At 37.2% G+C, this 19,011-nt stretch overlaps 1 protein-coding gene across 1 annotated transcript; it reads left to right on the top strand.

Moving 5' to 3' along the window:
• Positions 1-2,808: 2,808 nt before the first annotated feature.
• On the top strand, positions 2,809-18,733 carry LOC306852177 (MAGUK p55 subfamily member 3-like). The gene is made up of 19 exons (XM_079388848.1): positions 2,809-3,010; positions 6,096-6,206; positions 6,692-6,810; positions 6,893-6,970; positions 7,922-8,002; positions 9,058-9,195; positions 9,324-9,405; positions 10,494-10,579; positions 10,700-10,774; positions 10,882-11,078; positions 11,495-11,559; positions 12,397-12,417; positions 14,322-14,363; positions 15,939-16,100; positions 16,183-16,263; positions 16,491-16,584; positions 16,873-16,981; positions 17,412-17,540; positions 17,765-18,733. Exons 2-19 carry the CDS (start codon positions 6,182-6,184, stop codon positions 17,942-17,944), a joined length of 1,764 nt encoding a protein of 587 aa, XP_079244974.1. The 5' UTR covers positions 2,809-3,010; positions 6,096-6,181; the 3' UTR covers positions 17,945-18,733.
• The last annotated feature ends 278 nt before the right edge of the window (positions 18,734-19,011 follow it).

The raw sequence follows: 19,011 nt of genomic DNA, 5'->3' as shown, positions 1-19,011 counted from the left end.
CAAAGCATTCTCATAACATTCTGTGCTATTTAAAAGTCAATATACCGCACTGTTTAGCAAGTGAGGCATGAACTATAACTGAGTGTCTCAAAATTAGATCAAAATACTTAATTTGAAATAGACTAATGAAAGGTCAGGCCCTCGGATGCTTAAAATATGGCTGACACAGAACTAGCTTGATTTGCTCCTTCGAGATCTGCGAGGAGCTTGATTTTTGCAAATGCAGATTCATTCTGTTTTTGTTTAGTTCCTGCTCAATTATCGTTAGAGACATGATTTCCCCACATCACAGAAACGAAAGGCACCTAATGGCAACTAACGGCTTGGTAGATAGATGAAATATTGTAGTGATTCAAGTAAAATTGAAATGTTCCTCTGCTACCTCTTCTAAACTTGAGGTGAAGTGTCCAAAATTGTCTAAAATTGAGGAGAGAGACCTGATACACATTTCTTGTGTCTTGTCAGGATGCACCACGAATACACAGCCAGGGAGAATCTACGATCTGAAGACAATTTGAGCACATCTTACAGGATCGGCTCTCAATCACTTCAGCAGCTAAGATGTATTGCTGGTAAATTATGGCTGCCGTATAGCATCCGTCTACTCGCATATGATTTAGGTCTCTATTTGCAGGGAGGTACACAACAAAGTTTTGGACAACAAACATGCCGTAAACTGTGAATAGTTTTGTTGATTGTTCTTTTTAATATATTTTTATAGATAAAGATTTGCACTGAGGTACTTCAGACGACTGTAAATTGTTGCAATGATTCATTTTAATTGACATTCACTCTTTGAATTTTTTTGTGTATTTTTTTTAGTATGTGTACGATTAACTGCAATGCTGCTTGGTCTCATTTGATATCATAATAATAAAGTATAATAATGTCTAAAAAATGTAAACTGTGCCTTACACTGAATCATTTAAAAGTTGGCAAGATGTATATATGAAAGTATATCAGGCTGCATTAAAAATACAGCAAAAAACTGTTTGCCATTGGGCAAAGCATTACTCCAGTTTAAAGTGTATCATGATCCTTCAGATATCACATTTTTCATTATTAATAATGTTGAAAACAGCTGTGCTGCTCAGTATTTTTAACCCTGATACTTTTTTTGTAAGATCAACTTAATTAAATTGCTGATATAGTATAAAATACAACAAAGGTAAAAGGGAAAGAAAACGATGACCCAGATTCCCATGTGTATAATAACAACCTGCGATCTCAAATGATCCTGTTGATTTGCTTATTGTCAAAACCCTCTTAGGAAACACGGTAGCGCGGAGACAGGGGAATTCCAAAATGTCCTTTATTTGCAGCCAACAGATAGACGAGGAGCTTGGGGAGAGACGAACATATATGACGTACAATACCTGACACAGGGCTTATAAACACTAGGAAATCAACAGGGAAGAACAGAAACAGGTGCGGGGCAATACAGCAGGGCTGGAGACAAATTAACTAATGACAAACGAGGACAGGAAGGCCAAATATGGGCACGAGAGGAGGGGGAAACAAGACACAGGACTGACATTACACCCCCCTCCGGAAGGCGTGTCCTCACGCCATACACATTTACATTTATTCATTTAGCTGACGCTTTTATCCAAAGCGACTTACAATTGCTATATATGTCAGAGGTCGCACGCCTCTGGAGCAACTAGGGGTTAAGTGTCTTGCTCAGGGACACATTGGTGTCTCACAGTGGATTCGAACCCGGGTCTCTCACACCAAAGGCATGTGTCTTATCCACTGCAGGTGTGTCTTATCCACTGCACCATCACCGCTTATCCACTGCACAATCAACACCCCACCATCCAATGGGGAGGGGGGGTGGGCGCTCTGGAGGCCTCCAGGGATCAGGGCTACCTGCCTCCAGAGCGGGGCCCGTTCCAGGAGGCCGTGGCGGGACGGGAGACACGGGAGGCCGTGGCGGGTCAGGAGACTCGGGAGGCCACGGCCCTATTTTTTCGGACCGCCCGAGGGGTTCTGTGGCCACACAGGCTGTGACCCCCCCCCCCCCCAACTTTTCTTGGGGAAGCTCCCCCCTGGGAGCCTCTGAGGAGCGGGCCTTGTGGGGTGCTCTTGCAGCGCGGAGCTGGACGAAACCAGCGGAGACGCAGGAGGGCACGTGCGGGGAGCCGGCACTTGGGGCGCTCTGGAAGCGCAGACACTTGGGGGCGCTCTTGAGGAACTGAGCTGGACGGGACCAGCGGAGACGCAGGAGAGCTGGACGGGACCAGCGGAGACGCAGGAGTGGAAGAGCGAGTTGCAGAGGGCTCGGGGAAGCCGCGAACGGCGGCGGGACTCTCATGAAACACGGGAGAGTGGAGACAGGGGAGTTCCAAAATGTCCTTTATTTGGAGCCAACAGATAGACGAGGAGCTTGGGGAGAGACGAACATATATGACGTACAATACCGGGCACAGGGGCAGGGAAACGCAGGGCTTATAAACACTAGGAAATCAACAGGGAAGAACAGAAACAGGTGCGGGGCAATACAACAGGGCTAGAGACAAATGAACTAATGATGACAAACGAGGACAGGAACAGGAAGGCCAAATATGGGCACGAGAGGAGGGGGAAACAAGATGCAGGACTGACACTTGTCAGAAAGAACACACCAGTGTCCATTTTTGTTGCTATCCTAGTCTTTTACCCATATGTACTACAAACAAATTTTATTATGATAAGTTACAAACACCAGGTTTTTCATGGAAGCAAAAGACTCACATAAGCACAAGGCACTGTTCAGATTCAGCGGCGCTGCCGATCAGCTCTTGCCGTATCACAGTGAGCATCATTAGAGGAGAGAGAGAGGACCAGTGGGGGATGGTGATAGAGCGATAGATTAAAGAAGATTGTATGTAAGAGAGAACGAGGGTGGGGACGGGGGTGAAGGAAGAACCGAGATACACTGAGCCAGTGTAGCAGGAATCGCCATAGAGATGCCGAGGGTCTCTCCATGAAAGCGGAAACGCTCTCACGCACGCACGGGCGGTGAAAGGTAAGACATACGGGGGCGTTCTCCCTTTAGCATGCTGGCTGTATAATCCGCTCTGCAGACAGAGTGAACAGCAGGGGGGAGGATTCAGCACTTAAAAGGATCTCAGCATCCAGTGATGCATTTTTCACTGGCCACATTCCCTGATGGATAGTTTCAGAGAGACTCTGGGAAGCACGTCCGCTGGAATGAGGTAGAGGCATGCTGGGCTACCGTAATATCGCTCAGATTCCCTTTATTTTGTCACAGTAAATGCATTCAAAGCGCATTACTGAATTAGGTGAACTGAAAAATAGTGATTTAAATATTGTATATTTGTGTGTTTTCTGTTTTGTTCCTCCCGAGACTCTGGTTTGAGACTGTTTTGAGCCGTTTTGAAGGTATTCCCGTGCACCTGTGATTTGTGTTTTGTTATGGGTTTTGAGGAAAATGCTTAATAAACATACTAAATAAGGTCTTAGTGACAATATAAAAATGCAAAATGGTTCATATAAAATGTAGGGGATAGATATTATAATGTGCTCTGTATAAAACCAGTAGAAGTCAATGAAAAGTCAGGCATGCAAGATCATGTGCAACCTGTCAACTAATGAACCTGCTTGTGACACGTTTTTCATATGCAATATTGTGAAGTGTTTTGATTTGATGGACAGGGTGTTTTCTGATAATCTACTGAATCTGAATGAATTAGGCTCTATCCCATATGCCTCAATGACTCCTGCTGATGTCATTTACGAGAGAGATTTAATTTGATGTGTTTGCTTGTGTACATGCATTTATGTATCTAATGCGCACACACACATACACACACCAAAAGAGAGCTAGAGCTGTCGCCTTTAGCAGTGCGTGATAGTGAAAGGGACAGATGGTTGCAGAAGGGTGGCTGAATGACCTTGTCCCCCAGCAGGGCACGTTTTCATCTTTACATGAATCATTCTGTAAGGGCGAGAACTGGGCAAAAGAACCCCTGTTCCTCAGGAGAAAGAGAGGATGATAAAAGGTCAGACAGAACAGGCCCGAGGTCTTCAGACTGCAAACCAAAAGTAACCATTTGCAATTTGGCATTTGTACCATTCATGTTTTGTGGCATTTTCTATGACATTTTTACCAATGATATTTTCAAATGGTTGGGAAGCTGAGCTGCAAAGTACTAGCAAGATGGCCCTGATCTCAGCATATGTCTGGTGAGAATCTTCTCAATGCAGCTGCAGCATATGAGGAAGATGGAGAGAGACACAGAGCAGCATAATCTTTCCATCACGCACGTCATAATCAGAGCGAAAGGGAAAGAGAAATAGAGAGATACTTTTGGGCCTTTGAGAGAATCAGCATGGATTAGAAGGGCTTTTAGAAAACCAAAAGTCTGTAGTAAGGTTACAGCTTGTCTGGTACAAGCCGTACCAAAATTTCAGAAAATGACACCCCTCAACATTTCATCACTTTTACTGGGGGTTTAAGCTCCTTGTGTTAAATATACAGATTCAAAATATCTCTGTCACAGATTAAATCTTTCATCAGTACCAATGTACAATTTATACAATCATGAAATACGGAAGTAAAAATTAAGTGGTTCTTTCCTTAAGTTTAGAAAATAACCTCTTATATATAATTTTTATCGAAAGAAAATTACAAAAATGTTACAGAAACAACCCACAGTTAAATTTAAATGTATGATACCTGACCATATAGTGAAAAAAAATGTAAATGGTTTAACATAGTATTTTACAGAAAAATGACAAATTAATGCAGTCAAATTTACAATTTACCGTATCATTTACGGTAAAAAAAAAATTGTAAAAGGAAATTCCCAGATATATATTTTTTAAAATATTTATTTCTTCTCATTTTTGTAGTTTATAATGTACTGTAACTCATGGTGTGTTTTATTATTATTATTATTATTATTATTATTATATAGTTAATGTTTATCGCACTATTTTAGTCTCATGTGTGTTACACCTATTGTTGAACAGGCCACTTAGGATGAACTCTGATTCATCATGGGGTTTTCTATTGTACCACCTGTATTATAATCATGGCTATTAGTACATTTAGAATACAGAACAGATTTTGGTAGTTTAAGTAGACTTGTTAATTGATATTATACAGCTATTATAAAACATAGCTTTAAAGTTTAAGTTTAAATGGACATACACCACTACGCTATCAAATAATACCATAATACCATTCACACTGTCACACAACTTAAAAGTTTCTCCAATGGGATCACAGGAACATGCAAAGGTTATAATTGGAACTTAAAAAGGTTCTCCAATGGACTCTATGTTAAAGTGCACTGCCTTTTCAAGAAACTCATTTTCAAGCGGTGCATTGAATGTCTAGGGCTATTTTGTATTGAGTTGTAGAAAGGTTAAATGATTTAACCATACACATGTTTGCAATCAAACTGAAAACAATTTTAAGACCATTTTCAGAATTTGCAGACTAGGTAAAAGGAACTTCTTACTTTAGTGCAGAGTATATTGTTTCATGAGATGTCTCTCTGGATGAAATGCAGTGATAACGTATTGATTGTTGTTGCCATGGGGATTATTTCCAGAGGAACTCATTTTCGAGTGAAGTGATCATATTTCTACTTCGCTCATTTACTGTGAACTGTTCTGACCACCAGAATCTATATCCCCCTCTAAAGAGAGATGCTCTCCTTCAACTGATTTACAGCAACATTCTATCCTGATTAAACTGAGATGAATAAGTGTCATTTAATACCATGCCTAATGATTATTGTCATATCTTTCATTCTCCCTTTCTCTTGTCTTCTCTGCTTGTTGTGTTGACTGGGTACAGTCTATTTTTATTAATTTAAAAAAAGTTAAATTCCATGATGGGGTTTGTTACTTCATAACACAGCAAACCTCGCCATGCAAATATCATTGGCTTTTAAAGCCATTTCAATGAAATGATCAAATGAGCATAAAATATTATTACCCTCTAATTGTGTTGTACAGGATCCGCCTCATTGATTTGATGTGCCACATCATTTTTGAACGGCTATTTACCACGCAAGGGAACAGTTATAATGTTAAGGGTTTCCTAAAGTTGACTTGTGCCGTTTTATTTCTAACAGGCTTTTCAGATGAGCCCGCATTTTGAGTGACCTGAGAGAAGAGGAGAACCATTTTTCCTTCGTCTCTGTCTGTCTCATGAGCAGCAATGCCTGTTCTCTCACCTACCACAGGTACGTCATACAGTAGCTGTGATTTGGAAAATGAGCTCACTTGATCATCATAATAAATAACAGTCATTTCTTCCTCATTAAAAAAAAGTACATATAAAGAATAAAGAATTTTAAATAAAAAATATTTAAAATCATGTACATTCACATGAGATTCCGGTCATTTCAACTGCCTATTAAAATTGTTTCATGTTTTAGGCCTACATTGGAAAATGCTGAGAACACATGATCAATTGAATACTATTTGTTTAATCACCTATTATGAAACACTATACTATGAAACAGTTTTGCTGACAAAATATTTTAAATATGACTAAAGCCTTTACATTGGTAAATTAAGATCTTTGTTTTTATGTGATATGTGAAGTCCTGGTGTATTGGTCAACATTATTATATTATTTATGTTTCGAAAAAGTATACAGAAAAGGAATAACTGTACAATTTAAGTTTTTTTTTATTATTATTTATTTATTTATTTTATCTTGCAGGTTTGCATGAGATGCTAGCCCTCCTCACCTCCCAGCTGCATCCAGATGCCAATCACAAAGAGGACATGGTTTTCCTCAGGGAGGTCTTCAGTGAGAGGAGCCTCAGCTATCTTATGAAAGTGTGTAAAGCTGGAGATACTGTCTAACATCTTAACATTGTTTTTGTGAATGATTATCCATATGTAGTGACCTTTCATGCAGATCCATGAGCGACTCAGGCAGTTCCAGCTCCAGAGCCCGACCCCAGTGCTCCACAGCGCATCCTGTCTGGCTGAAGACGTAAGTGGCATCTCTACTTTGACTGCAAAGAATCAAATCTTCATTATATGTGACCCTGGACCACAAAACCAGTCATAACAGGTATATTTGTAACAATAGCCAACAAAACATTGCATGGTTCAAAATGATCAGTTTTTCTTTTCTGCCAAAAATCATTAGGACATTAAGTAAAGATCATGTTCCATGAAGATATTTAGTAAATTTCCTACTGTAAATATACCAAAACTTCATTTTTGATTACTAAGAACTTAATTTGAACAACTTCAAAGGTAATTTTCCCAGTATTTAGATTTTTATTTTTTTTGCACCCTCAGATTCCAGATTTTTAAATAACTGATTCTCAACCAAATATTGTCCTATCCTAACAAACCATATATCAAGGGAAAACTTATTTATTCTTGATGATAAATCTTAATTTGAAAAAATTTACCCTTATGACTAGTTTTGTGGTACATATATCTTATATATGACTTATATATAGAACCTAATAAATATACTAATATATATACAACCTTTCAAAAGTTGTTCAAAATGTTAGTGATATTTTTTAAGGTTTCTGAAATGTTTCTCTTTTGCAAACCAAGACTGCATTTACTTTATGAAACGGGTCATGAAACAAAAATTATTATATATTATTTATTTTATTTATAATATTTATATTATATTTAAAATAACAGTTTTTATTGTAATATATTTTAAAATGTAATTTATTCCTGTAATGACAAAGCTGAATTTTCAGCAGCCTTTACTCCATTCTTCGGTGCCACTTGTTCCTTCAACTCATTATATGGTTATTTAGTGCTCAAGAAACATGTTGAAAACAATCATACTGACCCAAAACATTTGAACGCTAGTGTATGTAAATTAAGTGTGGGTTTTTTCACTGTAGTATTAAATGTTGCCATGTTTTTGCATTTTTGATGATATTGGTCTTGTGGTTTGCACTGACAGGTCGCAGAGGAGCTACAGAATGGACCACTGGAAGAAGATGAGAGAGAGCTATTAACACTTCTTACCACTCCACATGTGATGGTGCAAAACTCACACTTGTGCCCATGTCTTTGTAGAGATTTTACTGACTAATTCATGTCTTTGTGGTGAATTTTCCGAAAAATACTCCATTGATCTTAAATTGCCCTAAAGTACAATTTACAATAATTTTAGAAATAAATTCAGACGCATATAAACACTTGCCGCATTATATTATAATAATCTGTCAAATTGAAAACCGCAGCATGGGTATGTAAATTCTATAACAGATATAATGCTGACACAATAATTCCTGTTAAATCAGTATTTAAATGAAGCTTGACGTAATTAAGTTTAATTAATTTCTATTTGATAGTGAGCGGCATGACAAAATAGAATCGGATGACATTTTACAGCCTTCTAATTAGACTCGCTCATTTGCCCCATTCTCTGTCAAGAGATCTACACCTACACTGCCCTCCAAAAGTTTGGAAACGCCCTAGAAAAGTGGGGTTTTGGACAATATTGGCATGAATCCTTTGTCATTTGTGATAATTTTGCACTGATAAGGGACAACACAAACTACGGAAACATATTTTATTACATAAACAGTTTATACATAGAAAAAACTTAAATTTTCGATTCATCAAAATATCCACTATTAGCAGCTATTACAGCTCTGCATAATCTGAGCATCTGAGCTGTCAGTTTATTCAAGCATTGACTTTGAATTGGCAATCAATTGTTGAAGATACAGTATTAAGGTGTGCTGACCCAAAAATCTTTTAAAAACCTGGGCCAAGTTTAAACCAGTAACCAGGCATCACAGCTGGCAAAGGGGCATGTCTGACTTTGACATGTATGTATTGCCATTATTATGTTTTATTGCTGGTCTTCAATGATAATGTCAAGTTACTTTAATGTATTTGCACCAAAAAATGATAAGGATTTATGCTGATATCATCCAAAACCACACTTTGTCAGGGGTGTTTCCAAGCTTTTGGAGGGCAGTGTACATGCTGATTCTCTCTCTCTCGTTCATACATGAGCACATTCTTTCTTCCACAGCACCATTGGGTCATCTTGTCAACTGTTGTTGGGATTTTTGTCTCCATCAGGCAGTGCTAACAGTACATGACACAGTGGCACAGAAGAACTTTGAGCCTGTGCTTCCCCCTCTACCGGATGATCTAGACGATGAACTGGAGGAGGAATCAGTAAAGATTGTGCGTTTGGTGAAGAACAAGGAGCCTCTTGTGAGTTTCAGGATTGAGCTGTTTTGTCAACAAAATGGACTAATATTCTTAATTTACTGTCCATTATCGTTAAGATTGCAGAAATTAAATATAAGCCCATATTTTGCATATCAATTATGTCTCTTTAGGGTGCGACCATCCGCAGGGACGAAGTAACTGGGGCAGTAGTGGTTGCTAGGATAATGAGGGGAGGAGCTGCGGACCGTAGTGGTGAGTGACAGCCTGGTCCTTCCCCTTGTCAGCATTACTTTTTTTTGCTCTGTGGTTTTTTACACTGTGGCTGGACAACAGCAAAATCTCTCTCAGCAGATTTGATGTAACATAATCTGTGATGATGCAATCAGGGACCATGCAAATCAAACACTGACTGTAAAACCCATGACAGATGACTCAATTCTCAATGGAGAGATAAATTGAATAACCATTTATTTAAATGTTACGCTAAGAATTTACTGAGAATAGATATCTAAAACGACATTTTGAAAATTAGATGTCAGCAACAAGGGGAGACTGTAATCACAGTAGAATCATTATTTTTTTCAAATTAATAGCATTCTGAGCAGCGGATTTTTCTTATCACGAGCAAAATATTTACTTAAATCCTTGAGATTATGCTTTGCTTTGGGATTACAGATTATATTGGAAATATACAGAGCAGATTTCATGGTTGCCATGGAAATTCTGTTGAAATATGTCATGTACCTTGCAAACTAGGTTGTCCTATTGTATAATGAGTGTTTGTATGCAGTATTATGCAGTTCCTAGAAACACAGCTTTATTAATAAATTAAAAAAGTGTACCAGAAAACCTTGTATCAGAGAGTGTTGAAGAAAAAATACAATATCATCAAGGGGAATGAAATGTTTGTTTAGAGAAACTGAGAAAAACCCTCAATTTACTAGAATTATTTCATTGAATTTGAAGAAAGCAGTGGCAGCATGACAACCAAAAGTGATCTGGAAGCCAAATTCCACTAGAGAGGTTTCAGAATAAAATATTTTCTATAAAACTTAACTTTTGGGGGTTGAATAATTTCGTAAATGAATTTAGAGAGCCAATTTCAGTATATAAAATATTATACTTATAATAGTAATTTTTTTAAGAAATATTTTTAAACATCTTAGCTCAATTGTTATGAATTATGAAGATAATATATAGTGTATATATTATAATATTATGAAGATAATTTATCATGGAATAGAAGTACTTTCATTATAATGAAAGCCTTGTTTTTGTTTTTTTGGACCCCACTGTATTTTAAATGCACCACGATGACTGTTCATTGAATTCTCCTTCAGGTCTGGTGCATGTAGGAGATGAGTTAAGGGAGGTCAATGGAAATCTCATTATACACAAACGTCCTGAGGAGATCAGCCAGATTCTGGTGTGTTCACTATTGCTCTGCTGTTTTACAAAAGCTGAGTCATTCCCATAAGATTCCTTATCTGAAAAGGCACTTACCTGATTTAGTGTCCTTGATTGTTTATTGTTTTCCGGGCTGCAGTCTCAGTCTCAGGGCTCAATCACTCTGAAGATAATCCCTGCCATTAAGGAGGAGGATAGATTCAAGGAGAGTAAGGTGAATGTAATCACTTAATTTGAACATCATAGGACAGAACAGATAGCAGCTGCGTCATAATATACATGCAATGTTATATGCTCTGTTTTTTTTTATTTCTCTTTAAGGTCTATTTAAGAGCCCTGTTTGATTACACACCATTTGAAGACAAGGCTACACCTTGTCAGGAGGCAGGACTGCCTTTCACACGTGGGGACCTCCTGCAGGTGGTGAGCCAAGACGACCCAACATGGTGGCAGGCCAAAAGAGTGGGAGACAGCAACCTGCGTGCCGGCCTTATTCCTTCAAGACAGTTCCAGGAGAGGTACACAACAAAAATAATGTCTACACCTTTCATTTACCTTTATTATTGCCTTATAAACCAAATGTCTGTAATATGGAACCTGTTGTTCAAGAGCAGATTTTAAGGGGAGGCTGATTCTTCAGCAATTTTGGATTTGGATACATTAATATTAAGTTTCTTTCCTCCTTTTATTTGAATTACAAGCAGGTATGATGTATTAAAATGGAAATAAATCTGGTTTTAAAGGTCTGATATTAATTGGCTGGTAATAGAACAGGAATTAAATCCCTGACCAAAATTTAGTTGTATGTTGTATAAATATTTGAGAATACTCAGACCCTTCTCCCTGTGATAGTCCACCACTATAGGTCTTCTAAAACAAAGAGTTTGATTTATTTTTTGTAATTATATTTTGGCTTTTTGTCCTAAATCTGCAGACGGCTGTTGTATAGGATGAAAATGGGAACACACCAGAGCCCTAAATCACCTAGAGCAACACCATGTAAGTTCTTAGAGGTTGCTGCATAGCTAACAGAAGTACGTTACCTACTAACTAAATACATGAGTTTTTTGTGAGTATTTAAACAAACACTGTGTAAATGCAGAAATTATTTAGCAGACAGCTGAACATCTCACATCGTATTTAGGTGTGCAACTAACCCTTATAGAAAATATGGAATCCTCCCAAAGCGAACTCTGGTATTCAGACATATTAATCAGTCTTTTGTCCAATCCTGTTAAAGGTTACCCAGACGATGCTGTGCTGCAGGACAAATGTTGTTTACGTTCAGATGCTTTCAAATGTTGATGCAGCGTATCAATGCAGATTCTTGATTAGATTCGGAATTGCAAGCGCACAAACTTGGGACAGTTCTTAAGATTCAATTCCAATTACAAATGAATTAATTTAGGCTACAGTGTCAGTTTTAATTATATATTCTTTCTTGTCAATGCTGGAACTTATACAGGCCAGTCTTTTTGAAAAAAAATTATTTGTTTCTGGAACTGGGTTGCTTTGGTCTCGCTGTATGTTTCTGATTCACCAAAAGAACCAGCGTCTGCGTAAGGCTCAGACGTTTCTTGCCAATACACAGTTATTGCATTGCATTGAATACTATATTCACAACTCTCCCAGTCTGCAGAAAGTGCTGTATAAACACACTGAAATAGTTTTAAGAACTGATAGGCCTATCTATATAGGATAAATGAAGATTGCCAATGTATATTTTACCCAGACCTAACACAAATGACAATAATTGTAAGATTCCTTATTCATTTGCTTTTCATACTTATTCATGTTTCAGCAATTGTGTTTGTTTCCTCACTCTGCTTACCTCAGGTGACCAAACTTGTGAAAAAGGTAGGTGATTTTGAAATCATTACATATGAAATAATTCAAAGGTAACACTTTATATTATAGTGTCCTTGTTACACACACACAGTTAGTATAGTAGTAACGGTAAATTATGCATAATTACAACCCCATTTCCAAAAAGGTTGGAACATTTTGTTTTATCCTATAAAAACAAGAATCAAAGCAAATATGATTTGTTAATTATTTTTAACCTTTATTTAACTGACACAAATATGAATATAAGAACTAAGAATGTTTTCACTGACTTAATTGTATTTTGATAATATAAACAAATTTTGATTTCAGTGACTGTAACACATTCCAAAAATAGTTGGACATAGGCAAAATAAAAGTGAAAAGATTATAGTTAAACAGATGAACAGGTAATAGGTATGAGTATCATAATTGGGTATAAAAATCCTCCACTAAAGATGGATCATGGCTTGCCATTTTGTACCAAAAAAAGTCTCAAAAAAATTTGAATTCTGCCATATTTACTTACCTTCAAGTTGCTCCAAGTTGAGTTTCTTTCTTCTGTTGAACACAAAAGTGAAGAATGTTGGTAAGCAAGCAACTGTTTGTAGCCATTAACCAAGTCAATGGCTACCAGCAACTGTTTGGTTACCAGCATTCTTTAAAATATAATATAATATAAAATTCATACAGGTTTGGAACAACAGGGTGAGTGAACGATGACAATTTTCATTTTGGGGTGAACTATCACTATAATGAGAGAATTGTAAAAGCATTGAAAAAAATAACATTTATCAATGCAAGACTGCAAAGAAGTTAGGTCTTAATATTTTACATTTATAATATTTGATATATAATATTGTGAAAAGATTAAGGAAATCTCAAGCCATCTAGGGAAGGCTGGAAATCTCTGCTCAATGTGCATAACCTATGAGCCCTCAAATGTTACTTCATGAGAAAGCATGTTTATATTAAATATAGCCACATGAGCTTAGGAGCACTACGAAAAACCATTGTCACTTCATACAGTCATTCAGCCCTCATTCTGCACGTGCAACACCAGCTTGGTTTTGTAGATACTTAGTGGATGTGCTTGACTGGCCTGTCTGCAGTCCAGATCTGTATTCTATTGAAATTGTGTAGCATTTCATGTAGAGGAGAATAAGACAATGATGACCACAGAGAAGTCTTACACCAAACAAGATACAAATATTCCATTTGCAAAATTACAGCAGTTAGTAGTATCATGAGTTCAGAAACAATTAAATAGATTATATAAACATGCCATGCCAGTGTGTTGCAGCCATTAAAATCTAAATTTGTTTATATTTACAAAATAAATATTGTTTAAAAATAAAAATTTTATATAATAAAAGTTGGTGAGTGGCAACAGATTTTTCTTTGTATTTTGTCAGGTAAATAAAGGTTAAAGAGACCGAACAAAACACTGATTCTAGTTTTTATTGCATTTTACAAAATGTCCCAACTTTTAAGGAAATGGGGCTGTACAAGCAGCTAACTATAAGCCCTAACCCTATAGTAAATGTGTTGTTACTTAATAATACCCAGTACTTATTTGTATTGTGACAAGGACACCGTAAACTAAAGTGTAAACTAATGAAATCAAAATATTTGCAAATTCTTTTCAAATGAATTCATAAATCTGTAAAATGGGTATTTCAGGTACTAATTATATTCATGGCTAGTCCATGAAAGGAATGCCTTAAAGTTTGAAACTACAAGACTCTGAATACCCAGTACAGATGCTGAAACCCTACGCTCAGTGCTTGCTGCTTTATTTTGCGGTTGTGGTTCTCTTGGCCTCTCCAATAACTCTGACCTTTGAAATGTCCTTGTAAAGCGTGAGCCCCACTGATTCTCCTCTCCTGCCTGTACCCTTTCATCTCTTGTGCTCTCCTGACCCACCCACCCTCCAGAGGACTGTGACAGTGAGGGCAGTATCAGTGGACAGCACGTAGGTGAGACACTGAATGCACTCCACATGGCTTTGGCTTTGGATGATGCTTTTTGTGTGGTGTGGTGCGCATCGTCTGGTTTTGTTGCGAGTTCTTCGGTACACTTTACCACAGAGCTCATACGCTTGGCACATCCTAAGACCCCAGCCATTGGTCACATCTTGAGCCCACTACTCTGCTGCCGGCTTCGGACAGCTCCCTCTTTGAGTTTTAGTGGTTTTTAGTGTGTGCTTTTTGCTACGAGGAAGATTGCCAGATTGATGCACTTACTGTTTGTGGTGCTTACTGCTTAAAGGGACAGTTCACCCAAAAATGAAAATTCTGTAATTTAATCAACTTCATGTTGTCCAGTTGAGCCTGTATGAATTTCTTACTTCTGTGACCACAAAAAGAGAAACACTGAATAATATTATATGGTAGCATTGAATGAGGATCTATGCCAGTATTCTGAAGTCATACAGTTGTTTTGGGTGAGAAATAAACATTTATATTTACATCACATTTAGTCATTTGGCAGACGCTTCAATAATTAATTAATGAGATTAAATTAAACTCAATCTTCAGATTTCAATCATTTATCATGTTATATTGACATAAACCTGACACATTGGCACCATATTTGCATTTTGTTGTATCTTCATAGCTTCCTATTTTTTTCTTTTTCATTTTAATGGGAAAAAACTGCCAGCATTTCTCTTTTAGTGTCCCATGGAAGAAAAGTATGGAAGTGCATTTCCACCACATAAGAAAAAATAAAAAGCTAGGATTATGATATAAAAAGTCATAATAATGACAATTTAAAATTAATATGACAATATGACAAGGTTGAAATTATGTGATAATGTGTAAAAATTTTGTAATTATTACTAATTTTTTGATTTATCTCGTATTAATGATTTTTATCTCAGGTATGACTTTGTATCTCATAAATGTTTTTTATCTCATAATTATAATTTAGCGAGGCATTTTTTTTTTTCTTATGTAATGAATTGGGCTTTTACAGGGAAGGAACTTGTGGGCTTGAAACTTTTATTTTTGGTGAATGTTTCCTTTAAGTATGAACAACATGTGCAATGCTATAGCCAGGGAACTATTGCTTTTGGCTAATGGCTCACAGAGGCTTTTGGCATGGCTGATAGCTCGTGATAGTCTCTATAGAACTTTGCTGGATGTGTGATGGTCTAACATTAGTTGTAGTTTCTCCAAAGTGTAAGGCGGTGGCACCGTCTTGTGGCCAGGCCTTTTCCTGGGAGTTTTACTCAGGTACCATATTTCTTTCATACTTGTGAGGTGAATAGATGCATTGCTGCTTTAACTTATTCACTGCATATTAAATTTTACAAAGCAGATGAACAGTGTGTTGCTATTTTCCCCTGAGATGCAGCTGTTACATAAAATCAGCAGCAGTGTGAGGCACATGGTATTTTTAGTCTGGAGGACATACCACTTTCCATCCTTGTCTTTTTGTCTGATCTTCGTGTTCACGTAATTCTGTCATGTCTATTTCTGATTTTCTCTAGATTTTTAGATGTTTTTTTACCTATGTTGATTAACTGGCAAATCTTTCTGCTCTCACAGCTGGTCTAAGGAGAAGCTTCAGACTGAGCCGCAAGGATCACCAGGGTTCAACCAAAGAGTCTCATCCAGCAGAGACTGAAGAGAATGAGTTCCTCATATATGAAGAGGTGACACTATATCAGATGAGACCCCAAGACAAACCAAGGCTTGTGGTGCTGACAGGTAAGATTCAAGGGATGTCAGGACATTCTAAACGAGTCATTCTTTTATCGGCCTTCAGAATCTCATTTCCTTTTTTATGCAGGATCTCTTGGTGCTCGGATCAATGAGCTGAAGCAGAAGGTGATTGCTGAGAATCCTCATCGCTATGGTGTTGCTGTGCCACGTGAGTTTACTTTTTCCATTAGCCAAGCATTAGAGACTCTGGAGGTCCTTGCTGATACTGTACACCAAGAAGCTGAATCAAAGTAGAACATACTTTTGCTTCAAGTTGATGACCTGAGGTTAAAGCTTCAAATTTTACATTTTATTTATTCTAATAACTACATATTGTGTATCACATGTGACATTAACTGAAATGCTAGTATAATTTGTGTAATCGTTTTCTAACAGACACAACAAGACCCAGAAAGAGCCATGAGAAGGAAAGTGTAGAATACCACTTCATCTCCAAGCAGGCCTTTGAGGCTGACGTTCAATCGAATAAGTATGTTATATGAAACGTTTTTAATATCTATGTTGGGTGTGCTTTTTGTCAGTTTTGTGGCATTTTGTTAAAGGCATAGTTCACCCAAAAACTTTTTTTTGGCTACCATCTGTCGTAACTGCATGGCAATTTTCTTCTTATGTGTTCTGAGGAAGAAGAAGTCACACAGGTTTGGTAAATGATGACAGTTTTCATTTTTGGGTGAACTGTTCCTTTTAATAGTGTTATCCGATTTCATTTTAACATTGTTGTTTGAATTGGCACAAAACATATATTGTATATACCCAGGTTTATTGAATATGGTGAATATAAGAATAACCAATATGGGACGAGTCTGGAGTCAATCCGGAGTGTCCTGACGAGAAATAAAGTATGTCTAGTAGATGTTCAACCTGAGGTAAATATAACATTCTGTCATTGTAATTATTTTCAGTATTGGCTTTTCTCTGTATTTCTGATTCTGAGCTCTGGTCATATGCGATGTGAAGTAATACACAATTCATTTAAATAAATGAATAATTGCACTGAAATTGTGGTCATTTTCTTTGCATTGAAAAGAATAGCTTTGATGTTTTGATAATAGCTCCCTTTGTTTTACATGGTAAAAAGTCATACAGGTTTACAGGTAGATTATTGTATTCATTTCGAAGTCAAAAATTGTTTGCTAATAAGCAAATATGTGTAAATGGTGATCTCTTGCACAGTGATAATGCTTCTGCTCAACCTAATCTTGATTTGAATCTACAACTTTTGCCATCAGCAGAGAACTTGGTCATAACTGGAAACAAATGCATTGATTTATATATTTTTTTTTTTTTAAATTTCAGGCCCTGAAAATTCTCCGTACAGCAGAGTTTAAGCCCTATGTGATTTTTGTAAAGCCACACATCCCTGAGATACGTCGGCAACGTAGCTCTCCCACATCACCAGGAAGGGGTGACAACGGACACATCACGGTGAGACAGGATTTATATCACCATACTACCAATAAAACATTTAACCCAACTGTTGGTTGCAAACAACCCAGCATGTGTTCTGTCCTATATTTACCCAGCACTGGGTTGTACTTAACCCAGCATTTTTTAGAGTGTAGTAAATCTCTGTCATTTAACTCTTATATTGTACACAGTGAACAAAACTCTCTATTTCTATTTATCTTTCGCTATCCTCTTGTGAAAAGGATGAAGACCTGCAGGACATGAAGCAGTCAGCCGAGCAGATGGACCAGCAATATGGCCACCTAGTGGACAGGGTCCTGGTAAAGGAGGACTCTGCCAGTGCCTGTGTAGAGCTGAGGAATATTCTGGAACGACTCGAGAGGGAGCCGCAGTGGGTGCCTGTCAGCTGGGTCCGATCTTGATCCTCCCTCCTTCCGTAAATTTAAACACTCACATATGGTGTAAGGAAAACATAGACCTCTCTGCCTCTTTCCGAGTCTGCTGTCTGCCAGTTTTTTGTTTCATCCTGTTCGACTGAAGTAATACAAAGCAAAATACAAGTGCCGTCTGAATTATTGAAACTGAGGTCTGTTGTACTGTGCTAGTGGTGAAGATTTCTGTTCCTAAGATTTTGCATGGAAGTAGCATTGACAAGAAATGTATCACTAATAGCTGAGAGAATTTGTTGTCTGGGAAAAAAATGGTTGTCCTCATTTCTGTTGAGTGAGCTGCACAAATAAATATCAAATGAGGACAGGACCACTTGAATGAGAGGACAACTCTGACTCAGGTTTACTCACTGTGTCAAAGCTGGTTTCTGCCAGGCAAACAATCTAGCGTGAACGTCTTTTTTGTTTTGTTATCTTCAACTTGTGCTGGCTGTGTATATTTAGTCAAATGGGAATGATGTAAAATATCATACTGTATATTTGCAAACAATTTCAGTATTTATACTTGTGTAAAATAAAATTTCGTATTTGGTCACAGCCTGTCATAATTTAGTTGTAATTGTCAACGTTTTTGTATCAAACCGATGACTGTATGATGTCCGTGTAGTTTATTAGACAAATTCTACATTATAGTCAAAGAGCATAAAGCATGTTAACATATTTATGGCCATATAGTACTGTTCAAAATGTTATGAATGTGTGCCCTTTTAGAATACATGGAGTATTTTTGAATGTAATTGTTATAATAAAAATGACTAACTGTATCTCGTTCTTTCAGATTTCTCTTTTACTAGAGAGAATATAAAAACATAAAATATTATTATTTGAATAGTTATTATATTCATATTACATATACACACATTTAACAAATAAATATTGCTTTGAATGTTTAAGCCAACAAACCTTGAGCATTACATCTTCTTGTGCTCTTGTTGAATTTTCAGTGACTGGTAATACAGCAACCCAGCAGCAGATGGTAGTAACAGGCTTTTTACTTCTATATTTAAACCTCTTAAAACAAAACAAGGAGAGCATCATGA

This window comes from Barbus barbus (assembly GCF_936440315.1).
Source record: "Barbus barbus genome assembly, chromosome: 32".
Taxonomy (NCBI): domain Eukaryota; kingdom Metazoa; phylum Chordata; class Actinopteri; order Cypriniformes; family Cyprinidae; genus Barbus; species Barbus barbus.
The sequence above is the reverse complement of the archived record's forward strand: the minus strand, read 5'-3'. Positions and strand labels throughout refer to the sequence as shown.